This window comes from Sinohyriopsis cumingii, chromosome 18 (assembly GCF_028554795.1).
Source record: "Sinohyriopsis cumingii isolate HCF-2022 chromosome 18, ASM2855479v2, whole genome shotgun sequence".
NCBI lineage: Eukaryota > Metazoa > Mollusca > Bivalvia > Unionida > Unionidae > Sinohyriopsis > Sinohyriopsis cumingii.
The window spans coordinates 66,875,380-66,894,843 of record NC_142978.1 but is presented as its reverse complement, the minus strand read 5'-3'; the positions used below and the strand labels follow the sequence as shown (position 1 = coordinate 66,894,843).

General features: G+C 34.7%; 2 protein-coding genes across 4 annotated transcripts in view; one reads left to right on the top strand and one right to left on the bottom strand.

Annotated features, from left to right (window-relative positions):
* Positions 1-17,395, bottom strand: part of LOC149776843 (E3 ubiquitin-protein ligase RNFT1-like) — a 37,032-nt gene extending 19,637 nt beyond the window's left edge. The window contains exons 1-4 of one of the 3 annotated variants that reach the window (XM_089941576.1): positions 17,244-17,395; positions 11,350-11,943; positions 7,336-7,421; positions 1,758-1,870 (exon numbers count right to left, since the gene is read on the bottom strand). In XM_089941576.1, the coding sequence (XP_089797702.1) occupies positions 1,758-1,870; positions 7,336-7,421; positions 11,350-11,911 (761 nt within the window). In that variant the 5' untranslated portion in view covers positions 11,912-11,943; positions 17,244-17,395. Of the gene's footprint in view, positions 1-1,757; positions 1,871-7,335; positions 7,422-11,349; positions 11,944-17,146 lie in introns of all 3 variants that reach the window. The other 2 variants (XM_089941577.1, XM_089941575.1) reach the window with 2 other exon arrangements.
* An 864-nt stretch (positions 17,396-18,259) lies between these two features.
* The window catches only part of LOC149776842 (uncharacterized), a 43,459-nt gene continuing 42,254 nt past the window's right edge, over positions 18,260-19,464 (top strand). Inside the window, exon 1 of the mRNA XM_089941358.1 lies at positions 18,260-18,362. Within this exon, the coding sequence (XP_089797484.1) occupies positions 18,294-18,362 (69 nt within the window). The 5' untranslated portion in view covers positions 18,260-18,293. The remainder of the gene's footprint in view (positions 18,363-19,464) is intronic.

Sequence of the window (19,464 nt, the reverse complement as noted above, 5' to 3'; positions counted from 1 at the left end):
TATTTTCCCCCAGGTTGTGCCCTATTTTCATATTCTGGTCAGCGGTGGTCAAACTGCACAATAGCTAAAGATTAGTCTTAAATAAACAAGCAAGAAAGCTAGTGTGACTAATTAAAAGTTAATCCTTATCGATGCAACTATGTTGTGAAAACGACTGGCCCTCCGTTGTAATTCAAAGAAACCATGTTCTACACTATTGTGTGTTATGCAAGCACCAGCAATTAATTGGCAAAAAAAGGATTCCCAATTTTGTTGAACTAAAGGTACCAAAATAGCCAGCCTCATGGTACCTTACAAGTGGCAACTATTTTCCCCTCTTTGTATATCCAACTTTATTCCCTTATTGTCAACTCATAAAGCATTTAGTTTTGTTTATTATAAAACATGTATTCTGAATTAGTTTTTTGATGACACATTTGCTGCGTGGTATGTATTTTCATTCCTTCTTTTAATTTAACCATGGTAATTAACATTGGTATATACAGTATAAAAATTCCAGATGTTCACTCGTGTAAGTTTCTTTCGTGGGAATGGCGCTATAGCATATGGAGTTATAGCATTCGTAGTGATCACTCATGGGATTGAAATTAATTGTGGATGAATTTTTTGTTCTGGTTTATTTTTTATTTTTGTATTATTGAAGAATTTTTTTTTTAAATCATTAATTTACATGAATACTATTTAAACTTAACATTCTATTTAGTGAAGAAGCGAATTCTTTCTAGTAATTATTTTGTCACAACAATAATTCACAGGCGATACAACAGAACATGTAGGACTTTTCTTGTTTAGGAGAAATGAAAATCGAAGACGTAATGTAATAATCGGGAGTTCTCTGCAAAAATCGGACAATATGAAATCGGGGGGTAGCCATGGAGCGACCCCAACGATCAGGAGTTTTTTTTCCCCCTCCTGGCATGAAAGTTGACAGGTACAGTGCAAGGTCGCTTACATCAAAGCAAACTACAACTCAGCTTTTGCAGTATTAGCATAATTTTTGAAGCATTATTTCTGAAACTTCATTGTTGTATTTTGGAAATATCATTAAAGTTTAGCACAATGGTGCCCATGATTCAACTCCAAGGGATGTGCTTAATTCAGTGTGCAATCAAACCTACAATGTACATGCAGTGGCGCCATTATATAAATATGTTCAGTACCCTAATTGCATGCGTTGAATCGAACCGTATTGTTATTCGTTGTGTTGTCATACTGGGATTACATTTTAATGAGTTAGGTATTTACAATTTCAAAGCAAAGTAAAAATGTAATTACCAGTGCACTGATACAAAATGTCCAATGCAATAATGCATAAACAAACAATAATCGAGTCAAAAGGGAGAGGTAGTGTTACAGCAACTCGCGATTGCTAAATTCTTGTCATCGTTCGATCAGATTATATACAAATCTAAATTAGACAAACAATAAGAAAACAGAAAATTAAATGAATTACTTAAGATAAGTATACATGTAATTTTTTTAAAACATAAGTTTGCCCAAAATAAACGCATTTAGAACTTACCTCATGCATCTTGAGATGTCTTGGAGTTGTAGGTTGGCTTATACGTGGGTCATGAACTTTTTAGTGTCTATACCTGTTCAGTTTGGGGGGTCGGCTTATATGTGAATGAGCTTTTACGCAAGTATATACGGTAATTGAGAAAAATTGCATTAAATCTGCATGTGGTAAAATTAATGTCTTATTTTTTTAAATGTGCATATGAAAATTTTTTATTTATGTTGCATCAGAAGCTTACACACTCCACAGCTCCTGATCACTGAAGAAATAGTAAATACAAGTGATGTGGGCTGATAAAAATAGAATTAGCCACAGACAGGAACTGACCACCTGACCTCGCCCAGTCATCTCCTGCAATACAAACAATATTTTTGTCATTTTTCTGTCTCATCAGCAACAAATCTCTTCTATAACATGGATTTTTGACCTTTTGCAGACTTCAAAGAATTAGTTTTACCAATGATTTTTGTACCAAATTCCATACTGATTTCAAACAGAAGAACAAGTTCAACCTAGTGACATAGGATCTCCATGTTTTCCTCTTACTCTAATAATGGTAAGATGAGATTTAACCAAGTGTATTTGGTAATTATTATGATTTTTAGCAGTTGGATTGGCACTTAAATGTTTAAGGGCCCTTTTCTGTTCCCTAATGGCATTTCTGTATGCATCATACAACCATGGTTTGTTGACAAGTTTATGAACCATGAAGTTTCTGGTTTGGATTCCCATCAGCATCCTCAAGTATCAGAGTAAATAGAGTCTTTTATTCACTATGTTATCAAAATGATGAGCCATCAATTTTGACTCACAGATGGAATTAAATGTCTCCCAATCTGCCTTTTTCAATTTCCATCTCTGCCTGAGCTCCTGAGGTTTAGGAATACTATTTTTTAAATATATTGGAAAGTTATTCCTACCACATGTTTTGTCACCACCCTCACGATAATGTCTGAAGTGATGTAGTGGTGATGTATTGAAAAACAAACCATCATGAATGCACAAGATCTCTTGCAACTTTTGGTGTACATGAACAACTGATGTTTAAGGAAATTTATGTGCAAGGACAGGTTAAACTCAACTGGATTTTATGGAAGGAGAAGTTTGCTTTAAGATCAATAACATTATTTTCATTTGTGGAAATCAAAAAAATAACGAGTTGGTCCATATTCTGAATACATGCTATATGTGCTAGAGTTTCTTGATTCATGTAGTGGTTGCTGTTCATCATTATAAAGAAAAAATTCAAGTGGAAGCATAGGTAAATAGTGTATAATGAAGTAATATGATTTTACTTTTCCTACCGATTTCCCTCAAGAAAACAACTCACATTTGGCAAAGAGTGATAGCTCTGGCATGCAAGTGGATCAGTCACATTTAAACAGAATTATTTCATGTTCCAGCAGTTCTGAAAATGTTTTTAAATATTCTGTAAACATGACAGGCTTAGTTCATATTGGTTTTGATAGGTTTTTTTTTCAAGGATATGTTTATGACTTCCGAAAGTTTTCTTTAATGAATTTAAGCATTCTCTATAGTTGCTTTGTTTATTACTGCATAAATAAGAACAAAATGTTATGAATATCTAAAATGTATGCTTAACTTTTAACTTTTATCCACGATTATAGGTTGTAGTTTAAGCTAATGGTCATTTGCAAACATGTTTACATAGCTAACCACTGTTTATGATTCTGGGTTTGTATTAAGATAACACTTATAAGCATGTTGTACTGGCCTTTTGACCATACAAAATTCGAGAAGCAAACTTAAGACCCACATCCTGGTCATCTTATCATGTCTTAGGTTTTTAAATAAGGTTCTGATAAACAAAACCATTCACTCATATTTTAATACGTCTTTATGGAATCACTTTTAGTTGTGTTCAGATATAATTTGAGAGGAATTATTTAAATCATTCACTGGAATTACTAAAGTGCTTATTGACTGGATTAACACAATTTCAGATTATTGAATTTATTCAAAGACATTCTGGATAATATCAGTGTGATGTATCAAGACTACTGATACATCATCACATTCAAAATTCTTCTAATTCATTTGGAACACTTGATATGTTTAGACTTGTGATAGAGCTTTTCAGAATATTTGGCATTTAAATCATAAATTTGTAAGTTCCTCTTACATATTTATTTTCTAACTTAGAGAACTAAATTATTGATTTTACAAACCTTGTATGTATTGCTTCATTCTGTAATGTAGATTAAGACCACAGAGTTGTAATAAAAAGAATAAAAATACATAATAGTAACTTTGATATTCATTAAGCTGTCTATGCTCAAAAAATTTAGTTGAAGGTGTTATTCATTGTGCTTTTCACTTTTCATGTGTGTCTGTAACACTGTTTCTCCCATTCTGGAAATAATGTTGTTACATGTCATGCACATCACTGTGTGTTTATATGTTTTCAGCCAGCTGAACCTGAGAGTCGTTTGCAATCCCATTTTTAACAATAAACACAGCTCTTTCCAATTTGGGGCACATTCCTTACTGAATTACCAAATGTACCGCATATCTTGGGACATTATAAAATAAATGATTTTTTGTGCCCTCTCCCACAATGTATATTACAATAAATTAGATAAACGGTTACTTGATAATAAAATGAAAAGAACTAACCTTATTGTTATCACTTATACCTCTTTTTTTTCATCATGACCAATTTATTAAAGAAAAGATATATCCATGAACTCCATATATGTAGCATATGAATCCATACATTAGCGTGTATCACTTATGTCAGATAACACATGATACATTGTTCATTGATGCGAATACAGAGAAACGAATTGTGTCTGGTTGTACTCATGTACTCGAATGTTTGAAAATGTTGCCAGACTGAAACTGGATCCAAGAGAGAGAGAGAGATTCAGAGACAGAGAGAGATCAACCACTTGCTTGAAAGCACCTGTCATTCGTGCATGACATGGTGCAAAACAACAAATACTGTATTATACCCATGTTAACTATATGACAGTCTCTTATAAACAAAAATCATTATCTGAAAATACATTCACTGTGGGTACAAATGACATCAGCAACAAAAGTATAATTAAAGAAAGTTAATGCTGTGTGTACCAAATACCATGGAGACATCAATGCCTGTTTGTATCAATTATAATTACAGATGGCAAACAAATCAAAGCCTTGGTGTTGAATAAACACACCAAGTAGTAAGCAGTAAACTCACTGTTTGAACTTACTGGCAGAATATTATATACAAAGGTTATTTTATAACAAAGCAAGCAGACCCCAGAAGCTGACTTTGGATTCTTTTAAGTGTGCTGATTTGTTTCCATACATAAAAAGTTGGCCTACATAGGAAGCCAACTATGATTCCTTCTTTTACCAGTTTTCATGTGAATTTTGAAAATAAACCGAAACAATGGAACAGTTATTAAAGTGAGATAATCCTGTGCTTTGGACATTGATGACCCAGTGTCTCCCAGAAGAAAATAAAATCATTTGATGAATTTGTCAAGGACAGAAAAGAAGATGATTTTTTGCTGACAAGATGATCACTAACATGGAACAAAACTTCTTTGATCTCATTTGTGGACAAAATGTCAATAAGATTGTTTTTTTCCATCTCTGCAGCTGAAGATGTGTTGCCTCCAATGAAAATTCTTCATGGTGTGAGGGAGCTAAAAAAATATTTAAGTACCGAAAGGATGGATTGTACATGTACAGGAGAACAGTTGCATTGATGAGGTGATGCTGCAATAGACTAAAGAGTTTTATCTATAAAAAAACAGTTTAATATTATTTGTTTTTTAAATTTAAGCTTCTATTTTCTGACATGTCATTTCTGACTGATTGAAAAGGTGACACAAAACTTATGACTTGAAAAAATGTGTTCCAGAACATACTGTGTACTAAAAACTTACTTTAAAAATTAATTTATGGTGTCCCAAAACATATTATAAATAAGGTTGTTAACCATTTGTAATCAGAGGTCTTGGAAATGCTTAATCAAGTGTATTTGGATGCAATTTTTTTAATCTGGGACGCAAAAAATCCCTGAGGTGGGAGTCCTCCGTACGCATGTTATAATTAGGTGTGCGGCAAAATTCAAAGACTTGCCAGTCCTGCTTCAGCCACCTGCTTTGTGAAAAAATGTGTTGATCAATTAGCTGTGCTGATATTTACAATGACAGAATTCAGTGGCTGAAAGACCCCTTGATGTCATGTTGCCATAATAAGAGTACATCAAAAGAACATGATGCAATAGATGGGCAGCAAGTTCAAAGGCTTTGAATGGTGGTTGGGTGGGAAATTGTACTGATATCTACAGTGAATGAATTGAGAGGCAGAAAGACCCAGAGATGAACATGTGGTCATTTATAAGAGTACATCAAATAAACAACTTTAGCTTTCATTATCGTGTTAATTTCCGAATGTAGCAGAATAAGCAGTGCACGTGACCTCAGAATCAAGACATGTTGAGACTTTGACAAATTGCCATTCACAAATTTGGATAAGTATTTTGGGGTTAAATGGCAAACTTACAAAGATTGTAACGGTATTCAAAAGAGTGCTAAAGCTGCTAGAATTGATAGTCTGGATGGGACAGTAGCCAAGTGTAATTATGATTAAGGCACCACTGCAGCAATTGAAGACTCATCATATATTATCCTATATTATTTATTTATTCCTTAATTTGGAAATTTTAAGTAAATACATGAATGTGTGTGATTTGGATTTTTAATGTAGCTTTATCAATTTTTCAGTCATATCGCTATGATGTCTGCAGTGTGACAGTTTATAGTGATGCTTAACACTGGGGCATCATGTCGAAGACATGTAGCATGATGTCCCACCCAGTCACATTATCCTAACACCAGGCTGATCAGTCCTAACACTAACCTCTTAATGCTAAGTGCCAAGCGAGGCAGCTGTTAGTACCATTTTTTAAAGTCTTTGGTGTGATTCTCTTGCATCCAAGGTGAACGCTCTAACCATTAGGCCTCTGGAGATGTACCATTTGGGATGAAAGACTCAGTCTTGTACTTTTCAGTGTCTAATGAACATGATTACATCTGGTCTAGATAACTGTGATGCTTACAGCAATGATGTCACCATCTACAACAACGCTTGGAAAGATCACCTTGAGACAATTACTAAACTTTTTTGATAGACATTGTGTTGCAAATGTGCTTGTGTTACATTTCTAAGATATATATAGTGGGACACAGACAAATTAAACCTATGGATGCAAAGGTAAAGGCTACCTCTGAATTCCCTGTGCCTATCAGTAAAAAGCAACTGATGTGATTTTTGGGCATGAATGAATGCTATCAGAAATTCTGCTCCAACTTTTCCATAATAGCTAAAACCTGACCAATATGTTGGGCAAGAAAACCAAGTTTCTTTGTCTGAAAAATGTCAGGAGGCTTTTGATAAGTCAAGTGCCAGTTAAACAGTTCATTCAGCTCCAAATTTCTTTCATTTTTGTAAGTCTTTGGTATGACTTGGCTGGGGATCGAACCCATGACCTCTCGCATCCAAGGCGGACGCTCTAGCCACTAGGCCAACGGAGCAGTTAAGAAAATACATAAAACAAACTACCTGATTTTAAAATGTAATACATTTAATTCAGTTAAACATTTTGTATTCAATCAGATAAACTGAATGATTTTTGGGCAAAATTCAAGAAATTTTCTAACCAATTCAAGGAGTTTTCAAGGATAAAGCTAACTTGATGAAATGCAAGGAGTTTTAAAGTTGTAACTTGTTTTCATTTTTACTAGTCTTAGTATTTCTTTGATGATAATAACAGCTTTTGTCTTACTGCTCACCTTTAAGGACAGCTGATGAACTATCTGTACCATTCTAACATTGGCATAGTAAAATCCAGCTGACAGACCAATAAATACCAACAATCCTGAAATATACAAATTGTCAGTTCATGTGGTTTAAAAAATAATAATAAATAAACGAATAAATAATGACTGTACTACAGTTGTTTTATCACAAAAGTACAGTGGTCCCTCATTTTAAAAACTCTTAGCATACTGTTGCACTTCATATATTAGTTATGGAGCCCATTAAGTTGGTCCCTCACTTTAAAATCCCTCGTTACACTGTTGTACCTCTTATGAGTATGGTAGTGGATCCCATTAAATTGGTATCTTGCTTTAATATCACTAGTTACACTGTTGTACCTCTTCTGAGTATGGTAGTGGACCCCATTAAACTGGTACCTTGCTTTAAAATCCCTCATTACAATGTCGTACCTCTTATGAGTATGGTAGTGGAACCCATTAAATTGGTCCCTTGCTTTAAAATCCCTAGTTACACGGTTGTACCTCTTCTGAGTATGGTAGTGGATCCCATTAAACTGGTTCCATTTTCCTCAACTTGTATTGAATTTAACTTTCAACTGTTTAGAATAAATTAAAATACAATTACATGTCATTAAAATATCCAGCCTGTTTTACATTTGTGCGCAATATATGGAACTGAACTCAGCAGTAACCCCATATACCAAGGCTAGAAAATACTGTAAAGAATTTAGTATACCCAGGCAGTAAATTTATTAATTTGGTACGCCTACTCACTCATATTATTATTAAAGATCTGTAATTGTAAATGGAAGGCAAAGATTTTGGACGTTTAAATGATTCAATTGATTTGTTTGATGGGATATAAGCAAGGCACAATTAATTAATTAGCCACTGGTATAAACTAGGTACAATGTTAAAACAAAAAAATAAAAGTGGTGGGGGACCTAGTAAAAACTCATGTGGAAAAGGAAACCTATAAGATTTTTTTTAAATCGACCATTTCTTATTGCTACCTACAGATTTATGCAAAATTTATGCCCTTAATATGCACCATAATATTTAATAATATAGCCTTAGAAAACTCCTTGAGTATATGTGGAGTTCATATATAACATGGGTCATTTATATGAGTCCCATGAAATGCATTATAATAAAAAGAGCAATTTACCATGTCTTTCAGTATGTCTTGTTTAGGTACAAAATTTATAAATTTCTAACTGTTAATGACCAATATAAATAGTGAGTTACTCATGGAAACTGATGTGCATAAATCTCAAAATGCATCAATTATACTCAGGCAAGTGAATTGGTCAAATTCAGATGGTCTTTGGACAATTGGTGCAGGTTGAAATTTGTATTACTTTATCTGGCTTTTAATTCTATATTATACTAATTTAACACAATAACAATAAACTGCTTGCACTCTGCCTACCAGTCTGAGATGCTGATGTGTTAAATTCAGACATACTAATTTTCAATTCATACATAAACACTTTTTTTTAATTTGCATATTTATAAATATAATTTAAAAGCGTATTATATGTAAATATTGTAATCTGACTAACAGAATATCAAGTGCATGTTATCTATGACTTGTCTCTTTAAACACGTTCAAACAGTTAAATGTGTTGTGTCTCTTGAATCATGTTTAACTGTGCTGTGCTACATCATTTTAAACATGTTTAACTGTGCTGTGTTGTTTTTTTAAACATGTTTAACTGTGCTGTGCTACATCATTTTAAACATGTTTAACTGTGCTGTGTTGTGTTTTTTTAAACATGTTTAACTGTGATACAATGTGTCTGTTTAAACATGCTGAACTGTGCTGTTTTGTCTTTCTAAACATGTTTATCTGTGCTGTGTTGTGTCTTTTTAAATGTTTAACTGTGCTGCATTTTGTCTTTTTAAACATGTTTAACTGTGCTGCATTGTGTCTTTTTAAACATGCTCACTATGCTGTGTTGTGTCTTTTTAAACATGCTCATTATGCTGTGTTGTCTTTTTAAACATGCTCACTGTGCTGTGTTGTCTGTTTAAACATGCTCACTATGCTGTGTTGTCTTTTTAAACGCTCACTATGCTGTGTTGTCTTTTTAAACACGCTCACTGTGCTGTGTTGTCTTTTTAAACACGCTCACTATGCTGTCTTGTCTTTTTAAATGCTCACTATGCTGTGTTGTCTTTTTAAACACGCTCACTGTGCTGTGTTGTCTGTTTAAACATGCTCAATATGCTGTGTTGTGCATCTTAAGACATGTTTAACTGCTGTGTTGTCTTTTCAAACATACTTAACACTTAACTGTGCTGTGCTGTGTCTCATAAAACATGTCTGTACCGTGTTGTGTCTCTTCACTCATTCAACCCCCGCACTGTTATTAGTATCACTGCTGCTATGCCCCAGCAGCACTAAGCTGTGTCTAGCTGCTTGTGCCCCAGATAGTTTTTACCTGTTTGGAAAATTTTGCAAACATCATGCACATGCATTTACCCTTACCTTAATTTCTTTTCTTATATCCAATAAAAATATATGAAAATTTTAACCAATTATTCCAAATGAATTTGTGTACACAGTGATATATTTTTTTCTTCTATTTGTCCAAGTCTTTCACAACTTATTTATACACTATTTATAAAATTATGGGCAACATTTTTAGAAATATGTCATCAGCCATATCATTATCCTCTTCTTCCGATGATTCAATCTCTGAAACTTCTCTGTCTGAATCTAAATCTCACAAAATATCCAAATGCCGAACATATCTTTCCTGTGCTTGCTCAATATTTACAAGATCAAACCTGAGAAACTCCACATTTTCGCTCTCATTGTCATAAAAAATCACTCTTAAGTCCACCATCATTTATGATTTTTCATGAACAGAACACGTGTAGTGAAACTGCTCTCAATTAGTAACCCTTGGCTTCTAAACAATTCAAATTTGCACAAATGAAAGTAAAATCATTTCTGATTGGTTTAATATTGGTCTGATTTTTCGGGAAAAACCATTTGTAACCAATCAAAGATGCTGTATTTAACACACATTCACCATGAATGGAGACGGGATTGGACACTGAATGCAGTAAACAAACCACAACTACAGGTGAAATCGGCCATTGAATGCACAAACCGGATCACATGTACAGACAGGATCAGAGCCGAATAAGTTAAAACATGTCTAACTGTGACGTGTTGTGTCTATCTAAACATGTTTAACTGTGCTGTGTTGTCTTTTTAAATATCTTTAACTGTGCTGTGTTGTCTATTTAAACATGCTCAACTGTGCCGTGTTGTGTCTGTTTAAATATGTTTAACTGTGCTGTGTTGTGTCTTGTTAAACATGTTTAACTGTGATGCAATGTGTCTGTTTAAACATGCTCAACTGTGCTGTGTTGTGCATCCTAATACATGTTTAACTGCTGTGTTGTATTTTTAAACATACTTAACACTCAACTGTGCTGTAATGTGTCTCTTAAAACATGTCTGTGACGTGTTGCATCTATTTAAACATGTTCAACTGTGCTGTGTTTTGTATCTTAAAACATCTTTAAACTGTGCAATGTGCCTGTTTAAACATGCTCAGCTGTGCTGTGTTGTCTTTTCAAACATGTTCAACTGTGCTGTGTTTTGTATCTCAAAACATGTCTAACTGTGATGCAATGTGTCTGTTTAAACATGTTCAACTGTGCTGTGTTGTGCATCTTAATACATATTTAACTGCTGTGTTGTCTTATTAAACATACTTAACACTTAACTGTGCTCTGCTGTGTCTCTTAAAACATGTTTGTGCTGTATTGTCTCTTAAAACATGGCTAACTGTGACGTGTTGTGTCTATTTAAACATGTTTACCTGTGCTGAGTTTTGTATCTTAAAATATATTTAACTGTGCTGTGTTGTATCTTTTTAAACATGTTTCGATGTGATGTGTTGTGTCTATTTAAACATGTTTGACTGCAATGTTGTGGCTTTTTTTCAAACCATTTTGAATTTAAAGTGAGGGAGTGTAATGGTTTCCCTACTTTCTGCTTACCTAAAATGTGGTCAGCCATAATACGAATGAAGAGGATCAGGATAAAAACACCAGATGAAAGAAAGATTCTCCAGCTCATTTGGTTTCCTTCTTCAGAGTCATGGGTATGCCCATGACTGGCTGTGTCACCTCCGCCATTCTGGTTTCCACTGTAACCTCCTGGGAGCATGTGAGCATGTGGGTACCTACTGGATATATCATGGCCTTGACCACCTCCCTCTGGATCCAAGTCCATATCAAGGACAGTGGATGCGTCCTGATTTGTGAGAGAATATCCTGAATCTGGCCTATCATTACTGTGAAAGTGACCATGACCTAGTGTTGCTTGACCTTGACCATTGATTAACTGCTGAAGGTAAGGATTTTGATGGGTATGAACATGACCTTGTCCAGGCAACACACCATGGATGACTTGAGAAACTTGTGATGGAATTCTGGGGTTGAAGTTTAGTCTCTCCTGTAAATTAATAAAGTTCCCATCTTCATTCTGCCAGAAAAATGTTGGGGGCCGTAACATTCCAGCAACAGCAGGACTTAATGGTGCATTATTATTTGAATTCATTTTTGGTTGCTCTCCAATAAAATCGGCCTATTCTGAAATGGGAAAGAAACAAATGTTAAAGTATGCTAATAAAGATCTACCAAAAATTCACAATATGAAATTATAGGTTGTAGTTGTAGTTGTAGGATTTAACGCCACTTTTGAGCACAAAATAGGCTATACTTAGCAGCCAGTATAAATGGTGGAGGAAGAACCCTGGAGAACCCCGGGAAGAACCACTGACCCACGATAAGAAATTATGTCATTTAACCTATATGCATGTTCTACAAACTTAAAAAATGTCACTGATGTTGAAAACAACTGAAAGAATGAAGTTTGAACAACTACTGTCTAGCTCTCATGCACCACCACAACCACGTTCTCATTCCCAATGTCCATGTGCTCATCTTCAATCCACATAGACATGCACTTATCCCAAACCCACACGGCTATGTGTTCATCCTCAAACCACATGACCAAGCACCCATCCCCAACCCACATGGCTATGTGTTCATCCTCAAATCACATGACCAAGCACCCATCCCCAACCCACATGGCCATGTGCTCATCTCCAATCCACATAGCCATGCACTTATACTTATCCTCAATCCACATGGCTGTAATCATCCTCAAACCCACATGACCAAGCACCCATCCCCATGGTCATGTGCTCATCCTGAACCCGCATAGCCATGCACTCATACCCTCCAACATAGCCATGTGCTCATCCTCAAATCAGACGGGTTCCACTGTTCATCAAATGAGCAGGATTATAATTAAATGCATTTCTTTTTCATCTTTATCTCTAACTTCCTTTTTGGATTCTGTTCCAAATTAGTGGTCAGAATATTGAAAACTTTTCTTAAACAGTCTTTGTTTGGTTTTGGAATGGAAGATGGTTAGCCAAAACTAATCTTAAATTGGGAGTGTTGCCATGTTTTTTTAACATGAAACAGTTCCAGGAGATACACATGCATTATGGCCACATGGTTTGAAACCCGGTGCACGAGTCTAGTCTTTCTCACAAATATTTGTTCTCCTACTTATTTTAATATCATTCATTGAATTTTGGATGTTTTAAGCATTATCTAAGAGGAGTCTGCAAGCTCTTTATGGTATATCAAAAATGTAATACATTAACCGAAGTTTAGTTGATAGATATGGCCTTATCTAGCTTAATAACCAAAGACATAACTGACTTCATTTGACCCAATATGTTATTCCATTGCAAACTGCTGTCAACCATCACTCAAAGAATTTTGCCATCAGTAACGATTTGTAGACAGATTTCATTCAACTTAAGATTCAAACTGTGATTTTCCAAGTTTGCTCTGTTTTGTTGGGTAGTAATCATTATTACTCAAGTCTTTCATTACATTTTCCTAACTCCAGGAATCTATTCTAAGTAAGATTATCTGACGGTAGACCTCTGGTTTTAGCTGTTTGAAATTTGAAAAAGCAGTGTCATCTGCATATTGGTTAGTAGATGAAATACAGTTGCCTATTTTCTGATCATGTGTGAGATGAGGATTGGGTCCAGGACTAAGTGGTCCTCCATATGTACTTGGTTCTTCTTTAGAAATTTTGACACCTTGTTTTCTGTTTCTTAAATATGTTGTAAACCTGTCAATCATGGAGCTGTCACAGTTCAATTCAATTTATTGACTAGATTATCATGAACAATAAGGTCAACAACTTTTCTGTGATCAATGTGTGTGTGTGTGATTTGGATTTTTAATGTAGCTTTAACAATTTTTCAGTCATATTGCAAAGGTGTCTGCAGTGTGACAGTTTATAGTGATGTCTAGCACTGGGGCATCATGCCGCAGACATGTAGCATGATGTCCCACCCAGTCACATTATCCTGACACCAGGCCAACCAGTCCTAGCACTAACCTCCTAATGCTGAGCATCAAGCGAGGCAGCTGTTAGTACCATTTTTTAAGTCTTTGGTATGACTCGGCCGGGGATTAAACCCATGACCTTCTGCTTCCGAGGCGGATGCTCTAACCACTAGGCCACCAGAGTGGTCATGATCACCTAGTATGGATCCAACTAATTTTCCTTGAACAAAGGCTGCAGTAATCCATCTATCTATCATGGTGACCGAGGCTATCTCTCAGTAGTGGTTTTCTCTGAACCCTGATTGGATTTGGTGAACAAAATTATAGGCTGATTGTCATGATCATGAACACGTTTTTCCTTCTTCTTTTATGTTTAAGTAGTTTGGACAGACTTGGTAAGATAAATAGGAATCTATGGTTACTGACATTTTCCTTGCTGTCTGACTTAAGAATGGGGGTAACATTTGCTAGTTTCCATGTCTGGGGAAACACTGTGGTGGATATGCTAAGATTACATATATAACCATTATGTGTGATGAATTTTCTCAGATTACATATATAACAATTATGTGTGATGAATTTTCTCAGATTACATATGTAACAATTATGTGTGATGAATTTTCTCAGATTACATATGTAATCATTATGAGCAAGTGTAACGAATTTTCTCAGATTACATATGTAACCATTATGAGCAAGTGTAATGAATTTTCTCAGATTACATATGTTAACTACAGGGCTTGATTTTTAACAGCTATCTGCTATCCCCCAGTTAGTGATTTTGCTGATGGATCATTAAACACAGCCATCACTTATCTACTGAGGTACTGAAAATTACTACAGTTCACTGTTGTAACAGTTAAGAAGTAGTTATAGGTCATTATTTCTTTTAATGGCTAACATCTGTTTTATGTAATAACTGCATATACAGATTTTATCAATAGTATATCTGATGTCATGCTGAATAATATCAAGGATAACATATCTAGAGCTAGTTTCATATCTATCCTTTCAGATGTTAGTACTGATTCAAGGGAGAATAGTCCTTGACTAATGAGTCACCCTCTATAAATAAAGCATTATTATTATTATTATTATTATTATTATTCAGCAGTTACAGACCAAGAATACATTTTTGTTAGATTCACAGACCCTGATCATACAAGTCCAGGAATAAGTGTTGAAACTCTTGAAAGCTCAGATTCTGATGGGGTTTAATTGCAATGGTTCTGATAACATCAATATAATGGCCCTCACCTTGTTGGCACTTGTGTAAAAATAGGTACAACAAATGGTGTTGCTAAAGGCTTTCTGATGTTGTTGATAATACTGTGATCACAACATGTGTTAGCACATCAATTAGAACTTTATGTTTTGAATTTCTTTACCTTCTGTAGTTTGAACAGAAAAGGTCATAGAATTTTTTTTCTTCAGTCCTAAAAGGCATAAAATCAAACGAAATCTGAAATTGTAGAAAATGTACTAACCAGGTCAGTTAGATGGGTAGCTAACCAAAGAAACATAAACACCATTTAAGCCAACAGTCGAAAATTTGGAACAGGTCCTAGAGACTTAAAAACATGCAAAAAAAGTGGGCAATCAGTGAAAACTGAACGTAGTGCTAAAAAATCTGATTGCCCAATGCCTGTGGCCCTTCTAATTTCCGATGGGCCCCTCCTGTATTCTAAGTGAGGTGCCTATCAGACTTGTTGAGAAAAAAAATAATCTGCCTGAGAAAACTTCAGTTGCATGAGATGAAATGTGGAAATTTATTTTCAAGATCTTGAAAGGCTAGCAAATTATTAATATTTATTTAACATCCCCCTTACCCTTATGAAGATCATCTTATTATCATACTTCAATCAAAAGCTGTAAACTATGTGTACAAAGTGAAGCATGTGACCTAAGAATGGGGAACAGATTGTACTGGTTACTAAAACTAGTGCTCACATGGCTTCAACTTTCAAGTGGTTCTAAAATTTTTGGATAATTATGTTCAGTAGAGAAATCTGCCACAGCCAGTCTAGTGGGTACCCAAATGGTTCCAGCAATCGCTGTAACCAGTGCAATGATCACTGCCACATAATGGTATTAAGACTAGCATGAATACATGACATGCTCTTAATTAATTATTGTTGTAATCTGGAGAGCTTAGGCTAAACATGGGATTGTATTTTTTTAGGCATTATAAGTAATAAAGAAATCAAATGTTGTTGGTTGGCTATTGAGTCTTTGATTACAAATTGTTCATCCTTTGACGAAGTTGAAATAAAAAAGGAAATAACCTACTAAAAATGATTTTGGCAAAAACAGTTAAGTATTTTTTTATAATGTTCTTGTTTAAATGCTATTGCATTGCTCAAGATGTTTCAGTTAAAGTTCAGTGAAAAATAGTTCAGTTGTCTCTTGCTTACACTTACACTAGAGTAATGAAACACTGGTTAAACATATGAAGAACATCAAAATAGTAAACAGCAAAACCAAGACATGTTTCAAATGCTAATAAACACTGTTGATCCACTGAGTAAGACGGACATTGTTAGAGGAATTATACAATAGCTGAACTCGGGATCTGAAGGAAAACACTGCTTTATGTGACATTATTTGAGCTCCAAAAATAAACAAACAAATTAATTTAATATGATTTTATTTTAATCCTTTCATATATGAAGTGTAGCAAGTGTAATTTTGTGTGACAAATAAGTTTTAAAAGGGGCAATTTTGGGAATATGGAAAATGGAGTCAGGGCTTGTGGAACTCAAGTCAAGTCTTCTGAGTTATTTAAAGTTAGCAGCTCTGGGCCTATGTCTATAAATAAAATGTGCTTGTGCCAGTCTAACTTTATCATGAGTTAATTTTATGTTTGTTTTCATTGCCAAAACACTGACTCACCACAACAATACAATACATTACTTAGAGCTTTGTCCAACCTTTATTGTTGTTTCCCTCTCTCTCATACACAAACATTATATATATATATATATATATATATATATATATATATATATATATATATATTAAAGCAAAAAATAGTACCAGCTGAAATATTCCTAGTCCTGTAGGTAAGGCTGATATTTATGTTTTGGGCGTCAGCACTAAAACAAAACCAACATGTGCTATGTCTTACACTGAAGGACTAAAATAGTCCATGTCTTGGATCTACATAATTTTAAGTGGTACATTAAAGAATTTTACTTGTCTGTGGAATCTGATTTTCTGCAACTCTGATATATCATACATGACTAAGAACAACCAACACCTTCGCTACAATGTCGTCGCCTCGACGTGGTCCACGATAATAGGTTTACTTACAAAAACTAACTTACATTAAACGAACAATCAACAACTGGATTAAACCTATTCAGATAACATGTAATTGACCAAGAGCTAATTAACATAAACGTAGCAATACCTGAACACTACTTAGATGAAACTGAAAGCTTTGAAATAGCACCCTCTAATTTATCATGGAGCAAATTCTTAAATTTTAGGCTTTAGGTAAGACGCACAATACTGTACTTTCCTTTTCGGGCCATCACCCTTCAACAAAATGTCTAATGTAACTTCCGGTTGGTCATGGTAATTTTGTTATTTATTTATTTATTCGTATGACACATCTTTGTCTCGCAGAAATAGTGAAGGTAGTCCAAATGGATAAAAACAGCCAGTCTGGTTCCCACCTTCCTACGTATCCCCATTACCTCCGCGTTCGCATTCCGCAGTTTGCGTTCTGCAGATAATACGCACTTCTGACAGTGACAGATGTAAGCTGAAGTTGTTTGCAGTTGCAACATGCACAGTAGAGATCATTTTGGGATACCTGTATGTTTCTATCACGTACTGCATTTTAAATTTATTTTCATTTTGTCGTGAAAATTATGCATGATCTAAGCCCCTACTTTATTGATAAAACGTCAGACTCGTGTGGTTCGCCTGATCAAAATAACTATAATCCTGGAATTGAAAGAAAAGCCTCAGCTTGTCCAAAAGTGCACTAACTTTAACAGTTATTAAAATAAAGAAACGATATTAACCAAGCAGGCAAAACAAGAGTTCTAAAAGTGCACGTGACTGAATGACAAAATATATTAAACAAACAAAAGAGAGTTATCAGGGTTGTTTTGTTTTGTTTTGATTTTCTTTGTTTTTATGGGGGGGTGTTTTTTTAAAATACAATTTACCTTTGAAGTCAGGGTAAAGCAAACGTTCAAGCGAAGCTAGTAGTTTTAGTAATGCCAAACTGTATACTCTATAACTAAAATTACACCCTCAAATCATTTCCCAAAAACAAAATGAAATCAAAGTTCTTTAACAGTAACTAAGATACGTAATGTGTTTTTAAAATATCCAGGTTAACCAGTGAACAAAAATGAGGATGTTTATTAAATTTAAAAAAATCAAAATACGAAATCATAGATTGCGTAGCAGAATTCGAATACTGTGATAGGACTCGAGTCCGTCTCTCCCATAGAAAAGAGCCGATGATATTCCAAATGCCGAGTCGAAGTCGCGGTTAGTAGCTAGATTTAGGGTTTGACGAATGGCGGGTGACTTTGAATATGATATGCAGAGAAAAATACGTCAGTTTAATTATGTTATTGTATGTGGTCAGAGAGACAGCAGAACAGGTTAAAAACTCAACAAATTATTTAAAATAATATTTAGTCGGACTAGAAATTAATAGAAACATTTTCCCCACTGTTATAAACAGTCTATTCAGAACTTAGTTCTCCATGTAAGAACTATACTCTGTATGTAAGTAAAATTTGGACACGTATCAGATGATGGGACGTCGAGCCCCCTCCCAATGCACACGTCAGGGCCACCATCTTACATTGTAGGACTAACCCATATTCTGCTTAGTGAGATTCTTACCATAATTGGAAGGAAGATTTGATGATGGAGGCAAGATATCGACTCCCACCCCACCCTTTACGACCCAAATTCCCACGATTCGGCAAACAATGTCCACCTCGCCTAAAGTATATTTAAGTATTCACAGACCTTTTCGTGCCCCACCAGGAATGGGGCAAGGACTTTAGTGTCAACTTTGTCCATCTGAATGAATAATTAAGGTTTATATTCACACTTTTATCATTACACTATTTGCATGCAGGACCTTCATTTTAAGTATGGTTAGTACAAAATAAGTAAAACTATTTAATCAGCTGTCTCTAGAACATACAGAATTTTGTTGGTTTCTTAAACCGAATGACAAAATTGACCAAGAATTTTAACTGAGGTGAATATCATAGAATAAAATATCTCCACACACATGCACAAACATTGTAGTGTTTGAGCTCTAATTTATTTTTAATTTAAATGCCAATCCATCTTTGAAAGCATGATTGCAAAATTGTGCAGAAACTACATGATGTAGAGAAATAAATTTTGGGAGGCATGTTTGTATGCTATCAGATTTCATCAGGCTAAAGCATTTTTCAGTTTATCTTTATTTTAAAAACTTTTAGGACAGACATTTGTGGAGGTAATTGATGTAACAATTATGCAAAAACAACTTGTATTGACATGCAAAATTTAGTTGACATGTTGACACTGATTATATTTTCATGCCTCCAAAGCAATTTTGCCATGTTTGAACTGTCTTGACCTGGATTTTGTGACTGCAATGGGGTGAAATATTATTTAAAGACACAAATAGGAATGTGCCACCTTGGGTCCCTGAATGGTACCTGATGATGTCAAGCTCTCTGCTTTGTGAACCCTTTT